Genomic DNA, 26199 nt, shown 5'->3' on the forward strand with positions numbered 1-26199 from the left:
AAATGTTTATGTAAAATTAAACTATATATAATAGTCAAAAATCCTTGATCATAAGCAGTTTTCAAAAGATATTGATATTCCTTGATCTAATCAAGTGATTGAATTAGAGATAAGAAGGTTAAATGATACAAATAACTGCCCACATTAAGCAATCTAAGAAAAATATTTTGGATAAGAATGCACCAGGAACATTTACAACTTCAATTTTAGAAACCACCATTTTGTTCTCTCTTCCCTGAACCTGTTACCAGTGTGTAACGCATATAAGATATATACAGCAGGTGACAAACGTTTTTGAACTATCTCGCAGTTCTTCCTCAGGTCAATTAGCTTAGGAATGCTTCTAAACGGAGCGTTTGGAATTCGACGGGATCAAATGTTTGACATTGCTTGACATGCGCAGTCGTGAGCTGGTGGAGGTAGCCACGAGTCGGCATCTAATAGGGACTGCCAGGCTACAGACAGATTTAGCTCCTCCTTCCAGTTGACGCACATGGCTACTTGGCCGACTTTATAAATGGCTATGGATTCTAGCCATTTAAGGTGGTCTTGGTGGGGTGTGCTGACGATGACTGTAGCTCTATCAAACTCTGATATCAACCTCTGAATCAGACACATATACAGCATACGTATCCGTATAAGGGAACACCGAGTGGATATCCAACATGGGTGGATCACCACTGCACTTGCTGCATATGCGTCCGATCTGGAGGTCGAAGCGCAGTTTGATAGAGCTACAGTCATCGTCAGCACACCCCACCAGGACCACGTTAAATGGCTAGAATCCATAGCCATTTATAAAGCCGGCCAAGTAGCCAGGTGCTTCAACTGGAAGGAGGAGCTAAATCTGTCGCTGGCCTGGCAGTCCCTATTAGATGCCGACCCGTGGCTACCTCCACCAGCTCATGACTGTGCATGTCAAGCAAAACTGACTTTGTTGAAGTGACATTTTATCCCGTTGAATTCCACATGCTCCGTTCAGAAGCATTCCTAAGCTAGTTGACCCGAGAAAGAACTGCGAGATAGTTCAAAAACGTTTGTCACCCACTCTTCTATGTGTTACATACTGGTAACAGGTTCAGGGAAGTGAGGATTTTACTCCAGTGCTGAAGTTAGAGTGAACTTTGTGATTAGCCATTTTGTTGTAAATGAATTGGTCACAAAGTCTGGCAAAAGAAAAAATACTCATTTAACTTTATTAACATACCCTTAATTAAACACTTAGTGCTAGGGCTGGACTGGAAATCAAAATCAGCCCAAAAAATTACTTGAAAATGTCTTACAAACTCATTTTTTCAAAACAATTATAATCAAATTTTGTTATCGTATTTTTTCTACTAATTTTGTCTAAGAATTAAAATTATAAAAATGCATTTGAATTCCATTCACTCTATTTTATAATTATTTTTATTTAATTTCACAAATATACTGGTCTATAAAAAATTAAAATAAATATTAAAAAAATGGTCTGCAAACACAAGATTTCAGAAGCATTATAACAGATCATCTTGGTTTATAAGAGTATGTTCTTCCTACAAATTGAGAAATATCAAATTGTTATTTTATCATAAAATATTACTTTTTAAAAAAATTACTTTTCATGGAACAAATTTTTCATGATATGCAAACCAATAAATACTAATTTATTATCAATTAATCTCATTACTGAATCATCATCATAACTTCAAATAACAGCGATCTACAATTAACCAGTAACCGGTGTGAAATTCTTTAAAAGTCAGCGAACGTTTTCGATTCCCCTCCTGGGATCTTCTTCAGGCTTATTTTTATGCCTTCCATTATAACTGGATTCTTTAATTTGAATGTTTTTAAAAATTTGAATTAAAGAATCCAGTCATAATGGAAGATATAAAAATAAGTCTGAAGAAGATCCCAGGAAGGAAATCAAAAACGTTGGCTGATTTTTAAAGAATTTCACGCCGGTTACTGGTTAATTGTAGATTGCTGTTATTTGAAGTATATACAACCCAGTGTGGTGAGAAAGTACATCATCATAACTGATATCAGTTAATATGAAGCATCAGTAAATTAAATCTACATGGCTAGCCCCAATTAAACCTAGCTGGGGCAAGCCTGATCCTCAATAGGATAAGCCAGTATGAGTGAAGGTTTTCTAAATTATATTAATTGCAAAAACTAAGCATGATATGCCATATAATTTTCCATCACTTTTTAGTTAAGTTAATTGTAACAATGTCATGTCTGATTAGTGATGAACTCAAAATCACATTATATAACCCCTGATATTTGATTGCTCTTTACAATATTTGTGTCTAAACAGATATAACAAGTTAATATAAAAATGTTATTTTTCATTGATACTTAAACATATATTTAATATATTTGTTTTCATATATAATATTTATTATCTATTTACAATTTATTAATTTTTAAAACAAACCATTATATCAGCTAGAACTTCCACTGCTTCCATATCATGATCTGAAACAAATAAAAACATGTATGATATATTAGGCCTACTTGAAAGTTAAGTTATACTAACTACTTTTCAAAGACCAAGCTGAGAAAATAGTTCATCTAATGAACAAGTACTTTTGAGCCAGTCAAGCTCATCTTCTAGATCCACCCAATTGCAATTTTTGCTTTTGAATAAATGTCCAATGAATTCAATGTTCTATACATTTTCAAAATTTTTGTTCTACTTTTCATTTTCTTTTTCTTAAAAATATTCTAAACTATTATACAGATGAATTTTTCATAGTATACTCTCTCAATCTTTTCAGCCACTCTGATGATAGTTTCCCCTTCAATAAGCTTGCATCCCTCCAAATAATTTCCTTTCTTCAGTCAAATTTTTGCCATTTCTGCTAAGATTGTTGTCATTTTGTCTTTCATACAATCATCTAAATGCTCCTTGAATCTGGTGTTCAAGGTTCTTGTTGCTTAAATGTTTACTTTTTCCATTTTTCTCTATTGGTACTATATTAGCTAATATATACTCCCAACTTTTCCATTTCATCTCATTTCTAATGCAATCAAAAAGGTATGATTTCTTTCAAATACTATTGTTTTTTACATTCCTTTCTCTAAGGTTTTGTAGAAATTGGAGGGAGCTTCATGACTCCATATAATGTAAAGGGATTTTTTTTCTATCTACTGTCTTCGTTACATACTGCATTTTTCACATTTAAAACTACATTTTCTCAGTCCTTACCAATGAATTCATGGTCCTATGCCAGATTATTTTTAAAGAACTGTAACTTGGCTTTAAAAATCTCCCATTTAGAAGACAACCAAAACACTTATTATGAGAATTTCAAAAACTGTCTTCTTGTATTTATCCAAAAATATGTTCAAAAATAACCACAACTGAAAAATTAAATCAATTAAAAAAACACATACCTTATCAAACTTCAGAAAAATTTTATTAAACAAAAGATTTTTAATCCCTTTAATGGATCTGTTTTAGTTGCTTACAGCATATAAAAAGAGAAAACACATTTGAATATCTACAAATAGAATGCTCCAAGAGTCAAACAGAATGTAAATTGATTTAAAGTACCCTCTAAGTATCACTTTGCATTCCCTACTTTAGAGACCACAGCATTAGAAGATGAACTGTGTTCTCAGGTTGGTCTCTGAAAAGTAGTTAATATAACTTTCAAGTTCATATGAAGATTGATTAAGTTAAGAATGTAATTATTGATTATATTTAGAAAAATTAGCAACAAATAAATTAGTGATTTTAAAGATTTGTTAAATAATTTCTGATTCATAATAAAAATCCGAAACTTTGAAAATAAAAGATATACAGTAATACCCCAACTTACGTGAACCTGGAGTTACATGATTTTCAAATCTCGTCGATTCGTCTTTTGTTTGAGCATCACGCAACTCTTGATTATTCACTCCCCCTACACTATTGTTCAGCTTACATGTTCGGATGTGTCACGCGGAATTGACACATAGCTACAATTTATTTTGTGTTATTTATTTCTGTGTTTGTTACATCTACGGAGACTTGAGAGACTCTATGTGGTGATTTCTTGTAACTGTGAACAAATCGAAAGACGAGATAAGATTAACGAGAACATTTATTAGCTTACGTGAATTCGACTTGGATTTTACACAAAAGGCATCTGCAATCGTGAACAATTGACGAAATAGTATACATTTATCAGATAATAAACAAAGACTCATTTTGTAAACAATTTACCTTTTGTATATACAACTGACAAGATTACCTTTCAAATTATAAACAGACTCGATCCCAAGCGGTCTTTTGATTGTCAGACATACAAAAGAAATGAATAGATGGCGCCTAACTTAAGCGCGGTTTACAATAACGAATATGATTAATCTTAACACTCTATTATGTCATCCAAACGAAGTAGAACTGATTCTTCTGCATCAAACAAGAAAAGAAAAACTTTATCTTTGGAACGTAAGGTTGACATTGTTAGAGACTTCGATACAAAAATGAAAATTTGTGAATTGGCAAAGAAGTTTGATCTACCGAAATCGACGGTCAGAACAATTATAAAAGGTAAAGAAAAAATTCTCGAAGCTGTGAAAAATGCTCAATCTTTAAATTCAAGCATCATTCATAAATGTCACGTTATTATCGCTGAGATGGAAACAATGTTAAAATTATGGTATGATAATCAAGTAAATGTGAAAAATTGTCCTGTTGATCAGAACACGGTATACTCTCAAGCTAAGCTGATTTTTGAGAGATTGAAAGAGGATGCTGGAGAGGTGGCTAAAGATGAAGAGTTTAAAACTAGTAACGGTTGGTTCAACCAATTCAAAAGTCGCTGTAATTGGCATAGCATTGCAGAAAGTGGAGAGGCGGCAAGTGCTGATAAAGAGGCTTCGTCTTACTATCCAGAGAAATTCAAAGCTATGATAGATGAAGGTGGCTATACCAGCCAAACCATATTCAACGTAGATGAGACTGGCATGTTCTGGAAGAAGATGCCTAAAAGAACTTTTATCGCGCGTGAAGAGAAAACCTTTCCAGGTTTTAAGGCCGCCAAAGATCGAGTGACAGTGATGGCTGGCGTGAATGCAGCTGGTGATTGTAAGTTAAAACCTCTCTTAGTTTATCGCTCGGAAAATCCAAGAGCATTGAAAAATAAATCTAAAGCTGGCTTGCCTGTGATTTGGAAGTCGAATCGTAAGGCTTGGGTGACAGCTTCCCTTTTTGAGGACTGGTTTGGTCATCACTTGTTAGTGATGACCAAACCAGTCCTCAAAAAGGTTTGGTCATCACTTGTTAGTGATGACCAAACCAGTTGAATGTTATTGCCAATCTGAATGTTATTGCCAATCTAAATGAATTCCATTTAAAGTGATGCTAACAATTGACAATGCACCAGGTCATCCCCCTGCAACTTTAACTAATTTTGACCCACGTGTGAAAGTTGTATTTTTGCCACCAAATACAACCAGCTTGCTTCAACTGATGAATCAGGGAGTCATCAAAACATTCAAAGCTTATTACACGAGACAATCGTTTGTATATCTGCACGAAGCTATGAGACAAAACAATGAGCTCTCTGTTAAAGACTTTTGGAAACAATTCAATGTTTTAGATGCAGTGAGAATCATTGGACAATCTTGGAATGAAGTTTCACAAAAACTTTAAATGGCATCTGGAAAAAACTCTGTCCTTTTTTTTCACCACTGAAATTCAGGCGGAATCAGTGCCAGAGCCTGATGAAATTGGTAATGTGATTAAAGAAGTTGTCGATCTTGCCAGGCAAATAAATTTAGAAGTGGATAGTGATGACATTCAAGAACTGCTGGATTCCCACAATCAGGAACTGACAATTGATGAGCTCATAGAAATGTGTGAGCAAGAGCAAGACATTGAAGAACTTGATTCTTTAGATCCAGTTCAATCAGAAGATCGAATGACGGTTGGAAAATTGACAGAAGGCCTCAGTTTAATTGAAAAGGGGTTACAAATTTTAGAAAATATAGACTCCAACGAAGAGCGCATTTCTTCTACAAAACGAGAAATAAAAAAATTATTAGCGTGCTATGAGGAAATTTTGCGGGAGGAAAAAAATCTTTGAGCCGTCAGACAAATTTGTTAGATTTTATGAAACCTTCTACATCAAAATAACTTAAGTTTACGATTTTAATAATATAATTTGTTATATGTATGTATTATCTAAGATTTTATTAAACATTTTTTTCTAAATTATTATTTTCTTTAGTCTCCAACCCCAATTAAAAATTATTTGTATGTATTTATATGCAAAATTATACCCCAACTTACGCGAATTTGACTTACGCGGTCCCACCTATCGCGTAAGTTCAGGGTATGACTGTACATAAGTTCAGTACCTCTTTTCAATATAATATCAATATATAATAAGAATTCAAATTCAGAAAAAACACTAAAAAATGATTAACATAACAAACATAAGACTGATTAATATTAATATTGATGAAGCATAACACATCTATGCTTGGCCCATACAAAATCTGACAGAACCGAGCACTGCTAAAATCTTAGTTCTAAATTATGCCGCTATGGCAAACAGCATCAATCATGGAAACCAGATTTTGTTTTGAGTTGTAGGTACTGTACATGTGGTGGTCTCTTTGTTTCAGTTTGGTGTTCAGTGTTTGTTAAAATGGAATGCTCTATATGCCATTTAAAGTATAAATATAAACAAAGTTTAAGGAAACATATGAGAGAAAAACATAAGAAAAATTTTAGCAAAGATAAAGTTTTAAAAATATTTAAATGTAGTTTGTGTCTGAATGAATTTCAGAAAAAAAAAAATATTGTCACATTTTGGCAAGGTACATGACATTTTTATTACTAATAATATTCAGACATATAATTCATTTAGTGCTTTTAAGGAATGGAAACAGAAATATGAAGTGGAAAATACTATTATGTATATTATAATAAGTGGTTCAGAAAGGAACATTAAGCTTAATAGCTCTATATATTATAACTGTCATGGATCTGGTTATTTCAAAAGTAAGGGAAAAGATATTTGTCATTTAAAAATACAAGGAAGCAAAAAGATTGATGGATTCTGTTCATCCCAAATGAAGGTAAAGATAAAAGATGATGAGAAGTCTGTTGTTATATTCACTCTGCAACATGTAGCCCATCAAAATGAACTGTGTCACACAGTTTTGTCATCGGAGGACAAAAATTTATTATCAAAAATTTTGGAAAATTGAGGAAACCTTCCAATGCTATAATAGACGAAATCAGAGACAGCCAACCAGAAAGCATCTACATAATATTGAGAGTAGTTTCCAATTGTCAGCAAATTCTGTAAGACATCCAAATAATTCAATAAGTGTAGATGCCTGGGTGAATGAAATGAGAGATGGCAGTGATGATTGTGTGTTGTTTTATAAACCACAAGGTATGAAATGTGAAGAATATCTTCATTTAACAGAATCTGACTTTGCTTTAGCTATTATGAATGATGATCAGGCTTTTATGTTAAAAAAATATGGAAATGATGCTGTGTGTATTGATGGGACCCATGGATTTAATGCTTATGATTTTGAATTAATACCACTGATGATAATTGATGATATAAGACGAGTTTTCCCCCTGTGCTTTTTTGTTTAGTAACAGAACTGACAAAGAGATATTACAGATCTTTTTTCTAAGATTAAAGAACAAGTAAGTTCCTTGTCACCAAACATATTTATGTCAGATATGGCTGATTCATTTTTTAATGCTTGGGTATATGTTATAGGGGAACCTGCTCAAAGATTATATTGTTCATGGCATGTTGACAATGCTTGGAGCAAGAACCTCTGTAAAATAATCTAAAAAAAAAAAACTGAAATTTATAAAATCATACAATCACTGATACAAGAAACAGATGAAGAAATATTTCAATTTCAGCAGCAGCAGTGATAAAGTTGGTTGATGATCCTGAAACAACTGATTTTGAATATATTTTAAAGAAAATTATATGAAAACTGCAAAATATTAGGCTCATTGCTACAGACTACATTGTGGCCTAAATACAAATATGTACATAGAGAATATGCGTAAGTGCATTAAACACACATATTTGCAAGAAAAAAGAGTAAAGTGCCTAGATAAAGCCATTCATGCTTTAATGACTTTTTTAAGAGATAAGATGTATGATAGAATCATTATCATGCATAAAAGAAAAGTAACAAGCAAGCTTTCTGATTTAAGAAAAAGGCACAAAATTAGCTTAAGCTTATACAAAGATCTTGTTATAAAAGAGGATAACATATGGAAAATTCCTTCATCAAATGGATCATATATATATATACAGTTGCTATGGTAAAAGAAAATTGTGAATGTCAGATAGTATGTTATGAGTGTAAATCTTGCATTCATATATACATATGCACATGCATTGATTCAGCCATCAAATTCAATATGTGCAAACACATTCATCTTGTTTGCCAATTGAGAGTTGAATAAGTCTCAAAACAGTGTGAAGGACAGTAGGGAGAACTTCTTATATGGGAGAATAATGATGAAAGAAAAAAGAAGTATTATTAGATCACCTAAACAAAAATATAAATGATGATGAACCAAATACATTAAATAGAAAAGTGGAGTTGAAAAGGAAAAATGCACTATGTCAACTTGACGATATTAAAAAAATAGTTGAAAATTTACAATTTGTGCAAGAATTTGAAGGTTTAGAGAGACTTGAAATCCGTACAGCCCACATTAGAGGCAATTAGAGCAAATATTAACAAACAGAATTTTAATGAAACAAAAGAATCAAAAAGAAAAAAAAAACATTGAGCCTCAACAAGGATTTACCTCCAGTAAAAAAAGGAGAAAGAATGTTAAAATTACCAGAGCATTATCAAAACCCTCTACAGAAGAACAAGAGCACATTGCTTTGAATATCCTAAGTTCAGTAAATTCTGAGAGACATTCTGCTTGGAATTCTTAAATGCAGTTTTAAGAATTCTATGCAGGAATGTGTAACATTTAATAGTTTTTTTAATCAAAACTTAAAAGAAATCTTATTTTACTATTGTAAATCCCAGATATTTGACAATTCTGATATTTATGTGAAAACTTTTCTTATTGAGTAATGATAAATGTATATTTGAATTGTAAACTTGTTAATTTCTATACTTGAAATATTTAATGATATTAAAATTTAATTATTTGTGCTTATTATTTGATTTGGTATTTTCTTATTTATTTAACTAAATTTTTTGTAGTAATTTGTTTTCTACTAACATTATTTAATATTAGATCTCAAATATTATTTCAATGGAAATTAATGCAAATGAAATCATGAATATAGAGGCTAAATGACATCAAACCTCTATAGCATTGTAGTATAGTATAATACCAGTCTTTCAACATTGACATTCCTCATATTAGTTTATTATTTTATCAGAGATAGAACTGGATAGCAACAATAGGACAATGTCCATAACATACCAATTTGATATTTTATTTATTATAAAAATTACATCTTGAGATTTGGTTCTATCTGCCCTTACGGGATGAAAGAATGTTAAATATGTTACTATTTAATGTTGAAAAATACTGCATATAAGGAATTATATTTAATTATGTAGTATGTTATAATTTATTTAGAAAATAAATGTTTAGAAATTGCATATACTCCATAAAACGAGCAAAATTTATTTAGTGTATATGTATATATAAGTTTTTAGCTTTTATGTTAGGCTTTCCTCAATGCTTAAAGTACTTCTAAAATAGCTAAAATGATCAGACATGCTGATTTTAGAGATTGTGTTCTGATTTCAAATATGTACTTAATTTTAAAGTTGCACTGATTAAGAAAAAAATTCTGAGTAGTTCTCCCTAGCAAACTTTACGTCCCTTCCACCTATAATTGGCTGTGAGTGAGAAGTGTTAGTCTTGAACTCTGTTTTTTCTCTATAACTATTCTAAGTCTCCTTTCCAAAATAATGTTATTCAGGCAATATTGTGGTTGCATAAATCATGTGAGCAATGAATTTATAATTAATGCAAACAATAATGTTTTTTAGGCTATATACTTATGCATATTACAGAACATTCAATTACTAATAATAATAGCACTTCTCTCAGTGAGAGAATATCAAATTTTAAGTCCCTCTATGTTTTATTTTATTCATAATTCCATCTGATAATCTTACAATATTAATTTTTTTATAGAATAATTCATTTTTAAGCAAGGTGTCTATTCATAAATTTATCTTATTTTCACTTTTAACTAATAATTTAAAACAAAGCATTTATAATTTATAATTATGAATACAAAACACAAATATTGTGCTTTGTATTCAGTATATTTTAACGTGTTGACTGCCACAGTACTTTTCAGGATTCCGGTGTAAGAAGCCAATTTAATTTAATCATATTATATTCTTTAAAACTCTAATTACTGTACATAGTAATCATCAAAAAGCATAAAATGTGTTCTTTTAAAAAAAAATCTTGCAAATATCTCATAGTTGGCTTATGTAACAGAAAGCTCTTCGCTAAAGCCAACGAGTTAATTCATTCACAGACACGATTCAACCTGTCACTTCGCTACAGCCGAGTCAGAGATATGCATCTAAATTCATTAGTAATAAATCAGATATAAAGTCGAGCACATCACATTTACGTCTTTCTTGAGTGTGTTGTTTTATAATTATTTTTATAATCAAATTATAAATACCCCAATATGGAAAAGAAAAGACCACTGACTGAAAAACAACTTGAGTACTATGGTAATCTAAATGATTCAGAATCCAATAAGATTTTTGGTGAGGATGGTAACGACAGTAGCAATTATATACCTTCCAAGGATTCAAGTAAGGACAGTGATGATGAAATCATCTCTGAACCTAAAGATGAGACTATTTTCAAACCTGAAGGCAATCACAATGCTTCTCAAACAACCACATCAAATCCAAACGATAATTTGTGGACAGAATATCAACAAAATCCTGAACTATTTATTTTCCAAAAAAATATTGGTTTGAAATTGGATATGACAAATCTTACAGTGCAAATGCTGGTGGACTTATGTTTTTTTTTTTTGGAAGAATTTCTTGCATTACTGGTTTAACAAATGAATTTATATGCTGTGCAAGATATTGCAAAACATAAACAAATAAAAAAATCTAAAAGGGAAAAACAGTAGAAAGATGTCAGTGCTGCAGAAATGAGAGTTTTCATTGGACTTGTATTACAAATGGGTCCTTGTTCTTTTCCTTCAATAGAACATTAGTGGAGTACAAACAAACTGTATAATGTAATGTTTTGACAATCATGTACAGTAGACCCACCTATAAAGCGGGTTCCTATAACAAAGATTCCTATAATGTAGCGAAAAAATTGTGACAGTATTTGTATAAAGACGCTAAAAGGGACTCGTAAAACGTCGTCGCCAACTCGTGTCGTGACAGGATTGGTCGAATCTGGACCAATAGTAGACGAGCAGCCAAACTACTTACACGCTACGGAGAGTTTAGGTGAGTAAGTTGAGTTTACTATCGTCTGTACAGTATGTAAATTAGGTACCATAAGTCTAATACAGTACAGTCGACCCCCCTATAAGATATAGATACGTTCCAATTTATTAGGAATCCGATTTCTTACAAGTCGTTCCAATCACAGCCCGACACGTGTCAAGTTTACGGACTACGGCTGATTGAAAGGTTTTCTTCCATAAAATTAATCGATTCTACACTAATCCGACTCAANCAAGTCGTTCCAATCACAGCCCGACACGTGTCAAGTTTACGGACTACGGCTGATTGAAAGGTTTTCTTCCATAAAATTAATCGATTCTACACTAATCCGACTCAACATTTCCAAAATACGTATATTTTTTCGTAGTTTTATAGGAATCGTAATTATAGGGACCGTAATTATAGGGGGGTCGACTGTACTGTAATTTTATACATTTCTTGTGAAAGAAACATTTCTTATTCAATGGCCATAAAAATTATCTCTATTAATGACGTCTCTAAAGGTCAACAAATTTCTCACAGAGAAATAACTTATCAGAAATTGCAGCCGCCATTTGGTGCACTGCTCTGCGACGAAAACAAGCTTAAGCAATGGCGACGTCGAACGGTGCACACTTGGTAAGTAATCCTACAATTTTTTATTTATAGCATAGTTTATACGAATTATTCCCAAAAAATTATACGTGTTTTCGAAATGTTGAGTCGAATTAATCTAGAATCGATTAATTTTATGGAAGAAAACCTTTCAAACAGCCGAAGTCCGTAAACTTCACACGTGTCGGGCTGCGATTGGCTCATGTATTTAAGGATTCCTACAACGTGAAATTCGTATAACGTGGAATGTATCTACGCATTATAGGGGGGTCTACTGTATGAGTCAAAATAAATTCCAATTGTTATTGTGTTATTTTCACTTAGTTGATAACTCAATACCATCTTCCAACAGATTATATAAGGTACAACCTATACTAAATCATTTCAATAATATTATGTGCCAGAAAAAAATATTTGTATCAACAAATCAATGATGTTGTGGCATGGAAGATTGCATTTCCGCCAGTACATAAAAAATAAAAAAACACAAATATGGTGTCACACTGTATGAACTATGTGAATCCAATAGTGTTGTTATGAAAATAACAATTTACAGAAGAAAATCTGAGGGAATTGACAGTAATTTAGGTCACCCTACTGATGTCTTACACTTACTGGAGGACTATCTCAATAAGGGATATACAGTATACATGGATAATTTTTATAATTCTGTTGCTTTTACAAAATTACTGACTACATGAAAAACTTTGTGTGTGTGTGTGTATGTGTGTGTGGACAGGGCCAGATGCAATAGGTGTGAGGCCCGATTGAATTTTTTTTGCAGGGCTCCTCAAACTTTAAATAACAAAATTAATTATCAGTTAATTTACATATTAAAATATAGATTTTAAATATTTATTTAAAACAAAATCCAAAATCTAATTATAAAAATCAAAAGTCGTGAACCATAAGGTAGACAAATTTCTACATTAAAAAACCTGTACCAAATATAAATACAACTACATTTTACTGAATATAAACATACATAGATATGTTTTAGTATTTCTATATTTTTAAATGAATATAACTACTTAAATTTTTGCCATGAAAAATCTAATGTGTTGATGAATGAATTTAACTGAATTTTAGTGAATATAAACCTTTAAAGAAATGTTTTATATGTTCCAAAGTTTTTGTTCTGTAAAATCTTCTAAAATAGTATCAAAATCCAACTGGCTTGCTTCTTGACTCTCAATCGATATGATCGCTAAACTGTTTAATCTATTCTGTAATTTGAAACTATTTTTAAATATATAAATTTTGATGTCCTGTGGGGCCCAATTGGCACAAATTGCTCCAATCACCTGAAATCCGGCCCTGTGTGGAAATCTTCGAAATAACAGAAAGGGGAATCACAGAGATGTGGTAAATCAAAAACTGAAAAAGGGGGAGTTTATTTGTTGACAAAATAGTCCTGTTACTATATGTAAATGGAAAAACAAACAAGAAGTCCTTACCATTTCAAACATGCATGTTGTTAAAATGGTAGAGGTGTTCAATCGCAATGAAAAACTTTCAATGAAACCAAATATAATTCGAGATTACAATCAAGGAATGTCTGGCATTGACTGATCAGATCAAATGATATCATACTACACAGCTCTAAGGCTACATCCTATTTGGCAGCGTCCAGCGACCTCAAGCGTGCTTACAAGCAGAGCAGACAAACTAATTCAAGCAAATGTGTGCATCTGGAGTAACCGTGTTTAGTGACCACTAGATGATACTTCTACACATAGGTGCAGGAAGCAGTTACCAAGCCAGTTTGATTATCGTTTCCATTGCTTGTGCTTCCAATGAAGAAAATGGCTGATTTTGTAAATAAATGAAAACAGAATGACAAATAAATTGTGTATATATGTTGTATATACTTTAATTAATAATCTTTTACTTAATCTAATAATATCTGATTTTGTAAATGTAATGTTTTAAAAATAAAACTTTTTTAACTAATTATTCTATGAAGACTCATTATATTTGTTGTGTATCTAGTTAGTTATAACAATTACCTGTCAAATTTATTGTTTTAATGCTTGTTATATTTTCCATAGCAAGCATTCGACAAAGTCGTCTTGCTGCCATTTTGTAAACAACATGCGTCCACTCTGGACAGAAGTCACTTGCGAATTGGACACACATACAAAGATTTTTTCCGCTTGCGGTCGCTGGATGCTGCCACATAAGATGTAGCCTAAGAAAGACTATTAAATGGCCCAAAAAAATTGCATTACATATTATAGAGATATATATACACAATGCACACAAACTTTTTCAAAAAGCGACTTCTTCTAAAATAAAACTTATAAAGTTTAAAGAAGCATTCGTCGAGGCATTAATTGGAGAAGAGATTCGACCAGTTTCAAAAAAAATTAGTTTGCAAGAGCTTCATTATTTACAGAGTATACCACCTATCAAAAAAAAAAAAAAAAAACAGAATCCGACAAAGTCATGTCAAAGCTAAAAAACACTGAGAAACACATTACAGTCGACCCCCCTATAATTATGATTCCTATAAAACTGCGAAAAAATTGTGATGGTATCCGTAAAAAAAAGGTAAAAAAACTCCTATAATTACGTAAAACGTCATCGGACAGCCGAACTACTTTCCCACCGTCCGTAGCGCCACGCTACGGAGAGATTTCTATCGTCTGGACAGTATTATATAAATTATATATAAATTAGGTACTGTGCATATAATTATATATTAATTATATATAAATTAGGTAACTTTATTATAATTAAATATATAATTTCCGCCGTCTAGCGTGGCGCCACGCTACGGAGATTTTACGCTAACTATCGTCTGTACAGTATGTAAATTAGGTACCGTAAGTCTAATACAGTACTGTAATTTTATACATTTCTTGTGAAAGAAACATTTCTTATTCAACGGTGATTAAAATTATTTATATTAATGATGTCTCCAAAGTTCAATGAAGTTTTCGCAGAAAAATAAGTTGTTAGAAATCGGCCGCTATTTGCTGAGCTGTTCCGCGACGAAAACAAGCTTTAGCAATGGCGATGTCGAATAGAGCACACTCGGTAAGTAATCCTACAATTTTTTGTTTATAGAGTAGTTTATACAGATTATTTCCAAAAAATATATACGTATTTTGGAAATGTTGAGTCGGATTAGTCTAGCATCGATTAATTTTATGGAAGAAAACCTTTCAATCAGCCGTAGTCCGTAAACTTCACGTGTCGGGCTGTGATTGGAAGGACTCGTAAGAAATCAGATTCCTAAAGAATGGAACGTATCTATGATCTTATAGGGGGGGGGTCGACTGTATTTCTGTCCAATCTGTCCAGAGAAGCCAGCCCTTTGCATGGAAGACTGTTTTAAAAATTACCAGAAACAATAAAAATATTCTTTTGCTTTTTGATTTGGAATAAACTTTTTATGATTATATTTTCTGTTCATTTATTAATAAATGTTCTGTTCATGTAAGCAAACCTTGATTTTTTGTTCTCGCCCCTCAGGCTATCTATTCATATTTACACTGATATACTATAAATTTAATCGTAGCTGCACAAATATGGCAAGTAAACAAACTACAAATTATCTTGTGGTTGGCAGTCAACATGTTAAACCACATAAACTACATTCCATTTTATTTAAAGTGTAATGAGTTGACAGTATGATAAACAAATAATAAGCATATACAGGTATACCTCGCCTTACGTCGGTAATTGGTTCCAGGAAAGTGACGTAAGTCAAATTTACTTGTCTCCGAATCTACTTGTCACTAGGCTAAACCATAAATTACCATTCCTGGTTCTGTATTTTATTTATTAATGCAGTTTTAATAATATATGGTTAATAAGGATCTATTTTAAGCTTACAAATAAATAAATTTTAGTTTTTAATATAGTACAGAAAAAAGTAATCTAAATTTACGAATGCATGTACAATATATACTTGTAAATGTATATATTTTAATATGATTTCATAAAATCATATTAAAATATATACATTTAAATCATTAAAATATTAAAATGCTTTAAATGCTTTTCTAGTGATATTATGACTTCAATATTTGTGGCAGACAGACGTAAAGTCAAATAAAATGACTTAAACTTGATTTTTATTTTTCCATATACTTTTTTGACAAATGACGTACAATCGGGAACGACGTAAGTCGAGGTATACCTGTACTGCATTCTATTATTAACCAAGACTGAACAAAGAGAAGACCACCAGGTGTACCTACAAATTGAAATGAAATCCAGTTCCCATAATTGGTATTGTTCGCCATAGCCACATAATTTAGAACTAAGATTTTAGCAGTGTTCTAGATCAGTGTTTCTCAACGGGGGTGATATCACCCCCATGTGGGCGTTTTTCCATGTTCAGGGAGCGATTAGTAACTATTTATATTTTGGGGGCGAAAAACAATTTTCTGGGCGATATAGTAAAGTAAAACATTATATTAAGAATAATTAGATATTTTATTCGTTATATCGTACAATAATTAAACAAATAACATTATACTAGTCACTAGTCTATTCAATGCAGTACGAATTTGGCGTTAGTCTCTGCCCTCGGCATCAGTATTTTGTAGTGAAGGGGGCGATACTACATAACGGTTTTACTGAAGAGGGCGATGATTCGTTAGAGGTTGAGAAACACTGTTCTAGATGCTTGTGAAATCTTGCCATTGAATGGCTGAATAAATAAAGCTGGAGGAAACCATTAATGATGAGGGTAGAAGGTTCTCAGACAAGTTTAATAGGCAGGAAAAGGTATGGTGGATAGATCATTCATTGAGATGGTGTTGACTTGGAAGTTGATATTTGACAAAACAAGAGTGTCTGGTAGACAAACTCAATTGTTTAGAAAAAAATCTTAAAAAACTGAAAAGTTATAAATGAAATAGGTTAACAAAACTGCCAAAAGATAATGTCAACTGCCTTACTAACATGTCCACAGGAAAAAATTTTTAAATATTCCTACAGATTGTTAGGTCAATCAAAAATAAATGCCTTTTTCTCATCTCTATATTAAATGAATTTTACAATCTTTTTATTTTAACAGAAAGCTGGCTGACTCTTATTCTGATGATATATTTAATTTTCTTAACAATTTTGGTTATTCTCACTTTGCATTATCTCATGATACTCAACGTGGTGGTGGTGGCATCCGTATGATTTACTCTCCTTCATTAAGGCTTGTAAAAGAATTTGAATATCTAGATTCTATTCTCATCATGAAACTCTCCGCTTCCAATTTATTAATAATCTTGATTTATGCCCCACAAAGTAAGAGAGAGAGCATTTTTAAAATATTATACCAATAGCTTTTATCTCTCAAAGATTTACAAAATTTAAAAATTATATTATGATTTCAATATGCCAAACATTATTTGGACCTCAGGCAGGCCATCTATTCTTTTCTTGATCAAATCAAATTATTTTTTATTAACGATAATTAAAATTAAAAATAGTGTGGGTGAATGGACATAACCAATTGAGGTGGTCTATCTAGGACCCAAAAAAACTCTAAGGGCATAGAGAGCTTCTCCACCTGTCTTTCGATCATGCATTTTTACTCTGGGGACAAGATATTAAGCATCCTGAACTCTACGTCAACTTCACCATCATCTCTCGCCACGGATTATCTCTCAACATCGTCTCGAGGCAATCTACTTCCAAACAGACTTCAGGAGATTATCACATGTGGGACCAGTACCTTCCACGGAAAGGAGATGATCCAGAAAATTTGATTTCACCCAACAACAGAAGACCTTTGTGGTTGTAAGCATCCTTTTGTAATAATAAATCAGGTTATGTATATATGTATATCTTGACATTTCCCAGGCCTTCAATTCAGTTCTTCCTAATTTGCTTCTTAATGTTCCAATCTTACATAATTGTATTGTGGAAAAATACACAAAAATTTAAATTTTACATTTTTAAGAAGGATGGATTTGGAGAAAAGGTTGGGGACATACCTAAATAATTAAAGTGTTTCTCTCTGCAAAGTTGATTTGTTTTACCTTTTTTAACTTTAATTTTATCTCATTATTAACATAATGTTTTAGAATTTGGAAGTTGTTTATTCTCCATAAGTCAGAAAAGAAAGAAAATTTGAATTTTCGTGTATTTTTCTACAAGACAATTACATAAGATTGGAAAATTAATCTGACTCCATCATTTTAAATAGTTTATTTTTTAAATATACTTCTTAATGTTCTTCATGAACATTTTGATCTAGATCCAACTCTCTGTTGCTGGTTAAATAACTATTACTTGTCAAGATTGCATAAGATTTGTATCAGTGACTTCAAATTTTCGAATTTTTCCTGTTTGTGGCATTCCCCATGGTTCAATATTGAGTAAGCTCTTTTTCTCAATCTATATAGATAAACTGTTTATTAACTTGTCCTCCAAAATAATAGCTTACACAGATGACATTAAAATCTTAAATAATGATCCATTGTCCTTACAGGCAGACATTAACTCAATATGCTCTACCTTTACCAGCCATAATTTAAAGATTAATATTTACAAAACTGTAATTATGTGTTACTCATTAATTCATAACCCATCCCATCCCTTGATTTATATCAATGAAATAAATTATGTTAAATCTTTTTGTGATCTCAATGTCACTTTTGGCGACAAATAATCTTTTCATAATCATATTTTTCATATTATTAAATCTCTTTCAATTAGATAGGGCATTTTCTGGCAATTTTGTAAAAGTATTTCTTCAAATTCTGTTTTAAGAGCTTTTTTTTTTTTTTACTAACTTTCAGTCAATTGTAGATTACTCTCTCTCTGTCTTGTCAATGTATGTTCCATATTTATTTCACAAAGTTCATTCAGAATTAAAAAGATTTATTCGTTGCTGTATAAATTTTGTAACCTTCTATACACCAATAACCAAGAAGTTGCCAGAGTTTGTCTTGGTTTATCTTGATGATTGTTTAAAATATTTCAATTGTATACTTGGATACAAATTTTTTAATGGACTAATCTTTAATTACTGGCTAGGCCTTCATATATCCACTGTTAATACACATAACACTTCTTGTTTTTTTACACCTTTTTATCATCTTTCATCATCTCATAGATCATTTTTTTTATCATTTACCCTCTCAAGTGAGCACAATTGAGCAATTTTTGTAATGCAATTTTACCTTTTTTAAAAATTGTGTAAATCTATTTTAAATAATATGTAATTTATATAATCTGTAATTTAACTTTATATCTTTGTGTTATTACCAGTTTATTTGTTATTAATTACTGTTTACTTTTTTATTGGGGTTTGTTATTTGGGAGTGGAAATTGATCGTCTCCAGACTTTTCCACTTGTAAACAAATAAATAAATCTTAATACAGTAGAAGTTTGTTAATCCAATATCTACAAGATTGGAATGATGCCAAATTATCCATAATGCTGGATTATCAGGAATTGATGGATGATCATCATAAAATTTTTGAACAAGTGAATAAAGCAAAGGGGCATGACCAAAGGGAAGGGGTGAAGTAATACAGTTGGCTCAAGGGAAAAGTGAAGCTAGTGAGGAGTTGAGCAAAGTGAACAGGAGGTAGGAGAGTTGAACCATCTACCCTGTTGGAGATAGAGCAACAAAGGGGAGAAAAATGAATGGAAGTTGATCAGAGGGGTTAACCTCTTGTGAGAAATTGAATCATCAGAAAAGTTTTGTGATGATTCAAATAGTATATATTGGGAACAAATGGGCCAATCCTGTGGGGCAAGCAAGAGAAGTGAACCATAAAATCATGGAATTGAAATGGTTTTCTATGGGACATTCAAAAAACTGTAATGTTTAACAAATTTGAAAAAAGAATTTTTTTCTTTGTTCTGGAATATGAAGATTCTATGTTTGATTTTGATGGAGAAAATTGGAACAAAAAATTTTTTGTGTGATTTAAATAAAAACTATTTTTTCCATTTAATTTGAATATGAAGATGTATTTCAAAACAAATCTGAACTTAGTTTACATTACAGAATTCTCACTCAGAATGAGACAGATGAAGGTATACATATTATTGAAATTTTTGTTATGAACAATCTACTTTGGGTTAGTTGTTGAATATATATGCATAATTATGCTTATAATCTTTATTAGTCTTTACTCCTCCTACTTCATAGAATTACTGATATTTCTACATATAGAAATATTTAATAATAATTAGATCTTTATGTTAATTACTAGGTTATGCCAAGTTTTTATAGATAATATGTATATCAACCTTTTAGACTACTTGTATCTTCCACATTACCAACCCAAACAGTACAATTTTATTACAATAATATTAATATATATGTACAGTACAACTTAAGAACTTACTTTCAATCATAACTGGATGAGGATCAGTTTGCATATCATCTAAATCTTCACATTTTACTTTTTTTGATTCACCTATTAGAAGCAAAATATAAAAACAAAAATATCAATAAACATATTTTTACATAATTATTATATCATAAACATAATTATCAACAAACATATTTTTCAATTATTTATATCCATTCATTTATGTAAGAGATTTTAATCTGTAAGATATTATTCCAATTAAACAAAAAAAGTTAATTCTCTAACTTCATTTTTGATACATAAACCAAAAATTTTGGTAAAATATCCTGCTCCAAATTTCAATTGTCTGGATTCTCAGTAACTAAATTAACTATGCAAGTATTTATAAAATTATTTATTCACACTGTAGTATATATGCATTTCAAATCACTATATTTTATTGATTCCTCTTCAGTATAAAAAGAGTATTTATGTAGCGGATGTGGCTATCCACTGGTGTCTAAATGCTTTGACAATTAAATACTGGTAAAATGTGGGATACTCTATGGTTTATGCTGTTATATGTCTTATTGTTCTTATAGAGTAGATGTTTGTTGTCAAGAACATTCCAGCATAAAGCTGTCAAGGCAAGTTATTCCAGTGTAACACTGACTTGCCTTGTTAAAAGAAGTTGGAGTTGTAAAAAATCAATTTTTAGGAATTTTTTTGGTCTGCAAACTAATATACATAAGTACAGATCAGTCAATAACTCTCTAATACTGGGATAAAAAACACGTACACGACATACCAATGCCAGCACACTTGAAATTAAGAAATATTTACTAATGTTTACAAATCTTAACTACAGTTTAAAAATAATTTTAACCTGTAGACATACTTTGTTCCAGAAACAATTTTAAACTGAACATGTAAATCATTCATAAAAACACATTTGATTTAAATGTAGCTATTTTGTTTTGTTCTGCGTTATATGCCTGAAGATGTCTGTTATGTTAGTAAATATTTCTTCATTTCAAGTGTGCTAGTATTGGTATGTTATGTATGTGTACAGATCAAAGGTTAGTTTTGTAATTTCTTTTAGATTTGGGTTTTGTAGGCTTGAGGAATTGCTGTAATTTAGGTTCTGCCTGCAATTTTTAAATGTAAATTTTATCCTAAGTAAAAGTTAGTAGTATTTCTTTAAATTGTCATTTAAGCAGTAATATGTAAATATTTTAATGTACAAAATTAACAAAAAAGTACATAACTATAATTATTTAGGATAATCATTTTGGTTAATTTTCAGTTTTGATCACTTGAAAAGTGTGCTTTAATGTAACAAAACAAAAGAAAAGTACTTGATTGAAAAACTTTAGAAAATTTGTTTTTAGAGTTGAGAAAGCATGCTATTTAAAATAGCATGCTTTCTCAACTCTTGTAAGGAACCAAGTCCGAACGTTATTTTTATTTACTTTTATTTTGCTTATTATTCTATTTTTGTTTGGGGCTTATGTTTTGTTAGGACGAAGTTTCCTCACCATTCACCTTAGTAACTTAAAAATAGAAGAAAAACCAACTCACCAACGAAAGAAAAGCGGCGTAGAAAACTCGCGCACACTTGCGCTTCCCAAGCGGAAAAAAGTAAGTCCGCACCGAGAAAAAGGGGGGGAAGACCCCACAACCCAGTTAGGAATCGCTAAACCTTAAAAGAATAAAGCATCCCGATAATTGTTAAAAAGAATAATGTAAAAGGTTAGCGAAGTATTGTCGGAAAATAATCTGCCAGATAAACAAGAAAAATTTAATGTTACAGATAAGTATGTAAATGAGGAGAGTGAGCTCATTCAGAATTGTGACGTCACCTCACACTATAAAGCCTCTAACTCAAGTGAAAACGAACGAGGTGAATTCCTGATAGCAACGAGCTTTGGTGAGCTTCGTAGCAGTGAACGAGAGAGGTGTCCGATAGGATTTTGAAGTTATTCGATTTGTGGATCGACGATTATAGAAAGTCTTGAGAGTTTGAGGAAATAGGTTCCTAGTATATTGAGGTGACGATTAGGATCTTTAATTTATAAGAATTATTGTTTATAAGTTAATTCTTTGATTTTGTCGAATTCCAAAGGGGAATAGAATTAAGTTAGAAATAGATTGATTTGAGTTTGTCGGATTGATTCTTGTTGAATTTCATTGAATAAATTATTGTTTGATTTTTACTAAATACTGTATATAGTTTATTACTAGAAGTTTAATTAAATATTTGATTTTGTTATTGACAAACTTTGTCATTATTTAATTCGGTGCACGCTTAAAGTCCAGGCCTGGCACACTAACGCGAATCCGCGTAAAGTACCCGTTAGGGAACGGCTATTTCCGGCACACAGTAGTGTCGATAATCGTTGGAAAGTCGGAAAAATAATATAGTACTTTACACTCTGACATAAAATGATACTATGCAACATGGCATAACATTGGAACATGACATGTGACACATGTGAGAGTACAATAGAAAAGTACAAAATACAAAAACATTTTATGCAAGTTCTTTTACTGCATCCTTTCATGGCACATCTCAGATCTGTTTGGAAATACCAATCTGGTTGGTTAGTAGCAGTGAATGATGTACCCAGTAGTTGATCAGTCATTCTCTAATCCACTCTCAAAGATTGGCAAGTCTGATAGCAACCAGTAAATCACTAAAAACATTATATGTAACAATTTTGATTAATGCTTGGTCTCAGTAGTTGAGCAGGTAAGCATTTCCAAACAGATTCTTGAATGCAGTCTTCCAGTAACAACGTAGGGGCCTGTGGTTTACTGCATTAAACTATACATTATATACATTATATTTGGCTTTATTATATACTCCGTCATTCATATTTTCCACTATTGAAAAAGCCATCAGGATGTATAATTAAGCTCCTGGAATGCTCTATAATGATAAATATATTCCATGATACTTGTATTTTATCTGTTATTAATTAGATACATTCATTGATGTTTATCTCCTAAACTCTCCTGGCACACATACAATATTCCATTTAGTCTACTAATGTTATAATATAATCATAATTAAATTAAATTAAATTAAATATCTACTTCATATTAGTAGATATTTCATTTAATTATACCAAGGGCTAAAAGCAATCTTTGTAATAACTTTATAATAAGAAAGGATTCTAACCTCAGCACCGGTGTGAAATCTACACTACACTATGCGGAACCTGTAACTGGTGCATGACCGCACGTCAGAAAGGACCCACTTCATCAGAATGACACCTGATCCCAACAAATAGAATACACTCCATCCAGGGAATTCGAGTTCTGAAGAAGAGCAAAGGGATTGTTTGAAAACGTTTGTCAACAGCAGTATACAATATATATACGCATTACACACCAGTTACAGGTTCCGGATAGTGTAGTGTAAACTTCATAATCATAATTATTATATAAAATACTAAAAGACTTATAAATTACAAAATTATAATCATATCCTACATATTCAACAATTATTATATTATTGTATGTTGTTTAGATTCAATTTTTCTAAGCTACAGTGAAAATAAAATTTATTATTCTTTATAACTGAAATAAATTCCTTTATATGTATTAAATTTAATTAAAATATGACATCATTTATAATCAAAACACTATAAAAAATTGGTTCATGTGCATAATTAAGCAAGCAACATATATATTAACTCATCTAGTACACAACCATGCACAGCAACTTTTAAAAAATTTGTAACATGAAAATATTAGATATATCATCAAAATAAGATTTGAAAGATCTAAATTAACTACTTGTCTATCCTAGTGTTTGATAACAAGTGAAAATTCTACTTGTGATATTATATTAAATAATAAATGAGAGCTAGCTGCTCCAGCAACTTAGAAGACATTTTATAAAAGCATTTTCAAGTTTCTAGATAGTGATGAATGATAGTATTGTAATATTGTTAGCATTAGTTGGACAACTATAAAATGTCTAATGATTTAACAGAATGATACTGTGGTAACTGTTTGCATAGATTACTGTTTTTAAACTCTTTTTAATAGTTGCACTCCTTGTTTTATTTTAATATTAGTTTGAAACCTTTACTTTAATTTTAAGCATTAAACTTTACTCTGTCTTGCTTATGTAGCTGCACTACTTATTGGCATATGCTACAATTCGGGTTTTCTTTTAGACCCACGGCTTTGCAGCCAAAAACTACACACCAATATTAAACATAGTAGTAGTAGTAGTAATAACTTTACACACACTGCTCAGAGGGATCCTTCCTTTCTCTTCTTTCTATCTCCTCACCCTCCTTCCACTGGCTAAACATTTTGTGTACAGCCATTATCTTTCATTAAAATAAAAATAGTTATACCCCAAATTTGTAATTTGTTTTCTTGCAGCACCTCTACTTCTTTAGTGTGAGCAGAGGGGAACTTATCCCTTCCAATTGTATACTGATATGTAATTTAAAAAAATGTTCTATTCAAAGATTTTAATTTTTGTTCAATTTAAGTTCTATCAGTTACATGACAATGTCCATTATATACAGAAGAAAATGTTAGTTACAGTAAAAATTTTTCATTTTGCTGGTTATAGGTGTCAGTGGGATTTATTTACATATTAAACCAGTACTTTGATGATTGGTATCCTTTCCAACATTTTTATACCAGTAAATTGTTCCCTTCCAATATATTTTTTTATGCTAAACTACAAAAATTATAGGAGTAAAATGAGTACTGTACACAACAGGCACACCTTATTTTTTGTATCCACTCAAAACCAAACAACGTAAAAGGTTTATTACTCATTGTTATCGGTCCAACTTCCCAATATATATACAGATTAATGTTGACGTTCTTTATCAAAGTACAATTATTGCACTTTTTGTACTTTTAGAAATACTTATAAGTGTTATGGTACCCTAGTGTGCTGCAGCACTCCAGTTGAAAAACCACTGGTGTAGACTATCAACTAGGACCATTGAGTGCAGCTAAAGGGCAGTTTTAATAATGGAGGAGGAATTAACTTCTCTCTTTGAGAGTATTTGACCACACTTATGGTATGAAGAAAAGAAACTTCATTAGATTTTCTGTAGAAATATTAATTAAGTTGTAAATACAGCTATGTAAATTCACAGTGAAGTACTTTTCAAAGTTGGAACACCAGTACCTAGCAAGAGACATTTCTCCAATACAATTATTCAAAAACGATTTAAAAAAAAAAAAAAAAAAAACAGAACCACTTGCAACTAAAACGTGTACGCAATTAATGAAAAGAAAACAGTTTTACATTTTTTTAATTCATTATTACGCAATTTTTACCTAAGTATCAGTTTAACATATGAACAAAAGTACAATTTAAATAAATTACTAACTTTTGTTAGTATGAACAGATTCTTCATCTTTGCTTTTCCGTTTATTTACAATTTGAGCAGCAGGTTTACTTTTTGTCGACAAAAATTCCTGCTGCATTTTAAGCAAATCATCTTCGGTATCTTTAGCGGAAGGTCTTTTTAAATCCATTATTTTGATATTTTTTCCTTATTCTCTCCTATTTCAATTGTATGCTATAGCCTTTAGATTAATGTTCAGGGTCGTAGACCATCATGGCGGCTCTTCCTGCTTTAGCCTCGAAACCGGACCGCTTTGGAGACGACGTGTCACGTGACGACGCGAGCGAACGGCGGCGGCTGCTGCGCCGCGATAAACGGCGAAAACCGACGCGCGGGTTAACGTCCATATACGTAGACTCATGGCGGCTCATCTCTGATTCCGCAAAAAGAAAAGGAAACAGTGGGGACGCACGTTCTAACCTAACCTAACCTATTCTGATAATTTAATTGGTAATAATTGTGGTAATTTATTAGAATA

At 31.5% G+C, this 26199-nt stretch overlaps 1 protein-coding gene across 1 annotated transcript in view; it reads right to left on the reverse strand.

The window, feature by feature from the left end:
• Positions 1 to 26142, reverse strand: part of LOC111631496 (RNA polymerase II-associated protein 1-like) — a 41825-nt gene extending 15683 nt beyond the window's left edge. The window contains exons 1-3 of the mRNA XM_023375745.1: positions 25704 to 26142; positions 20380 to 20451; positions 2423 to 2463 (exon numbers count right to left, since the gene is read on the reverse strand). Coding sequence (XP_023231513.1) covers positions 2423 to 2463; positions 20380 to 20451; positions 25704 to 25851 — 261 coding nt within the window. The 5' untranslated portion in view covers positions 25852 to 26142. The remainder of the gene's footprint in view (positions 1 to 2422; positions 2464 to 20379; positions 20452 to 25703) is intronic.
• Between the last annotated feature and the right edge of the window lie 57 nt (positions 26143 to 26199).

This window comes from Centruroides sculpturatus, unplaced genomic scaffold, assembly GCF_000671375.1.
Source record: "Centruroides sculpturatus isolate CEXI.00-Female unplaced genomic scaffold, Cexi_2.0 scaffold518, whole genome shotgun sequence".
NCBI classification, from domain to species: Eukaryota; Metazoa; Arthropoda; class Arachnida; order Scorpiones; family Buthidae; genus Centruroides; species Centruroides sculpturatus.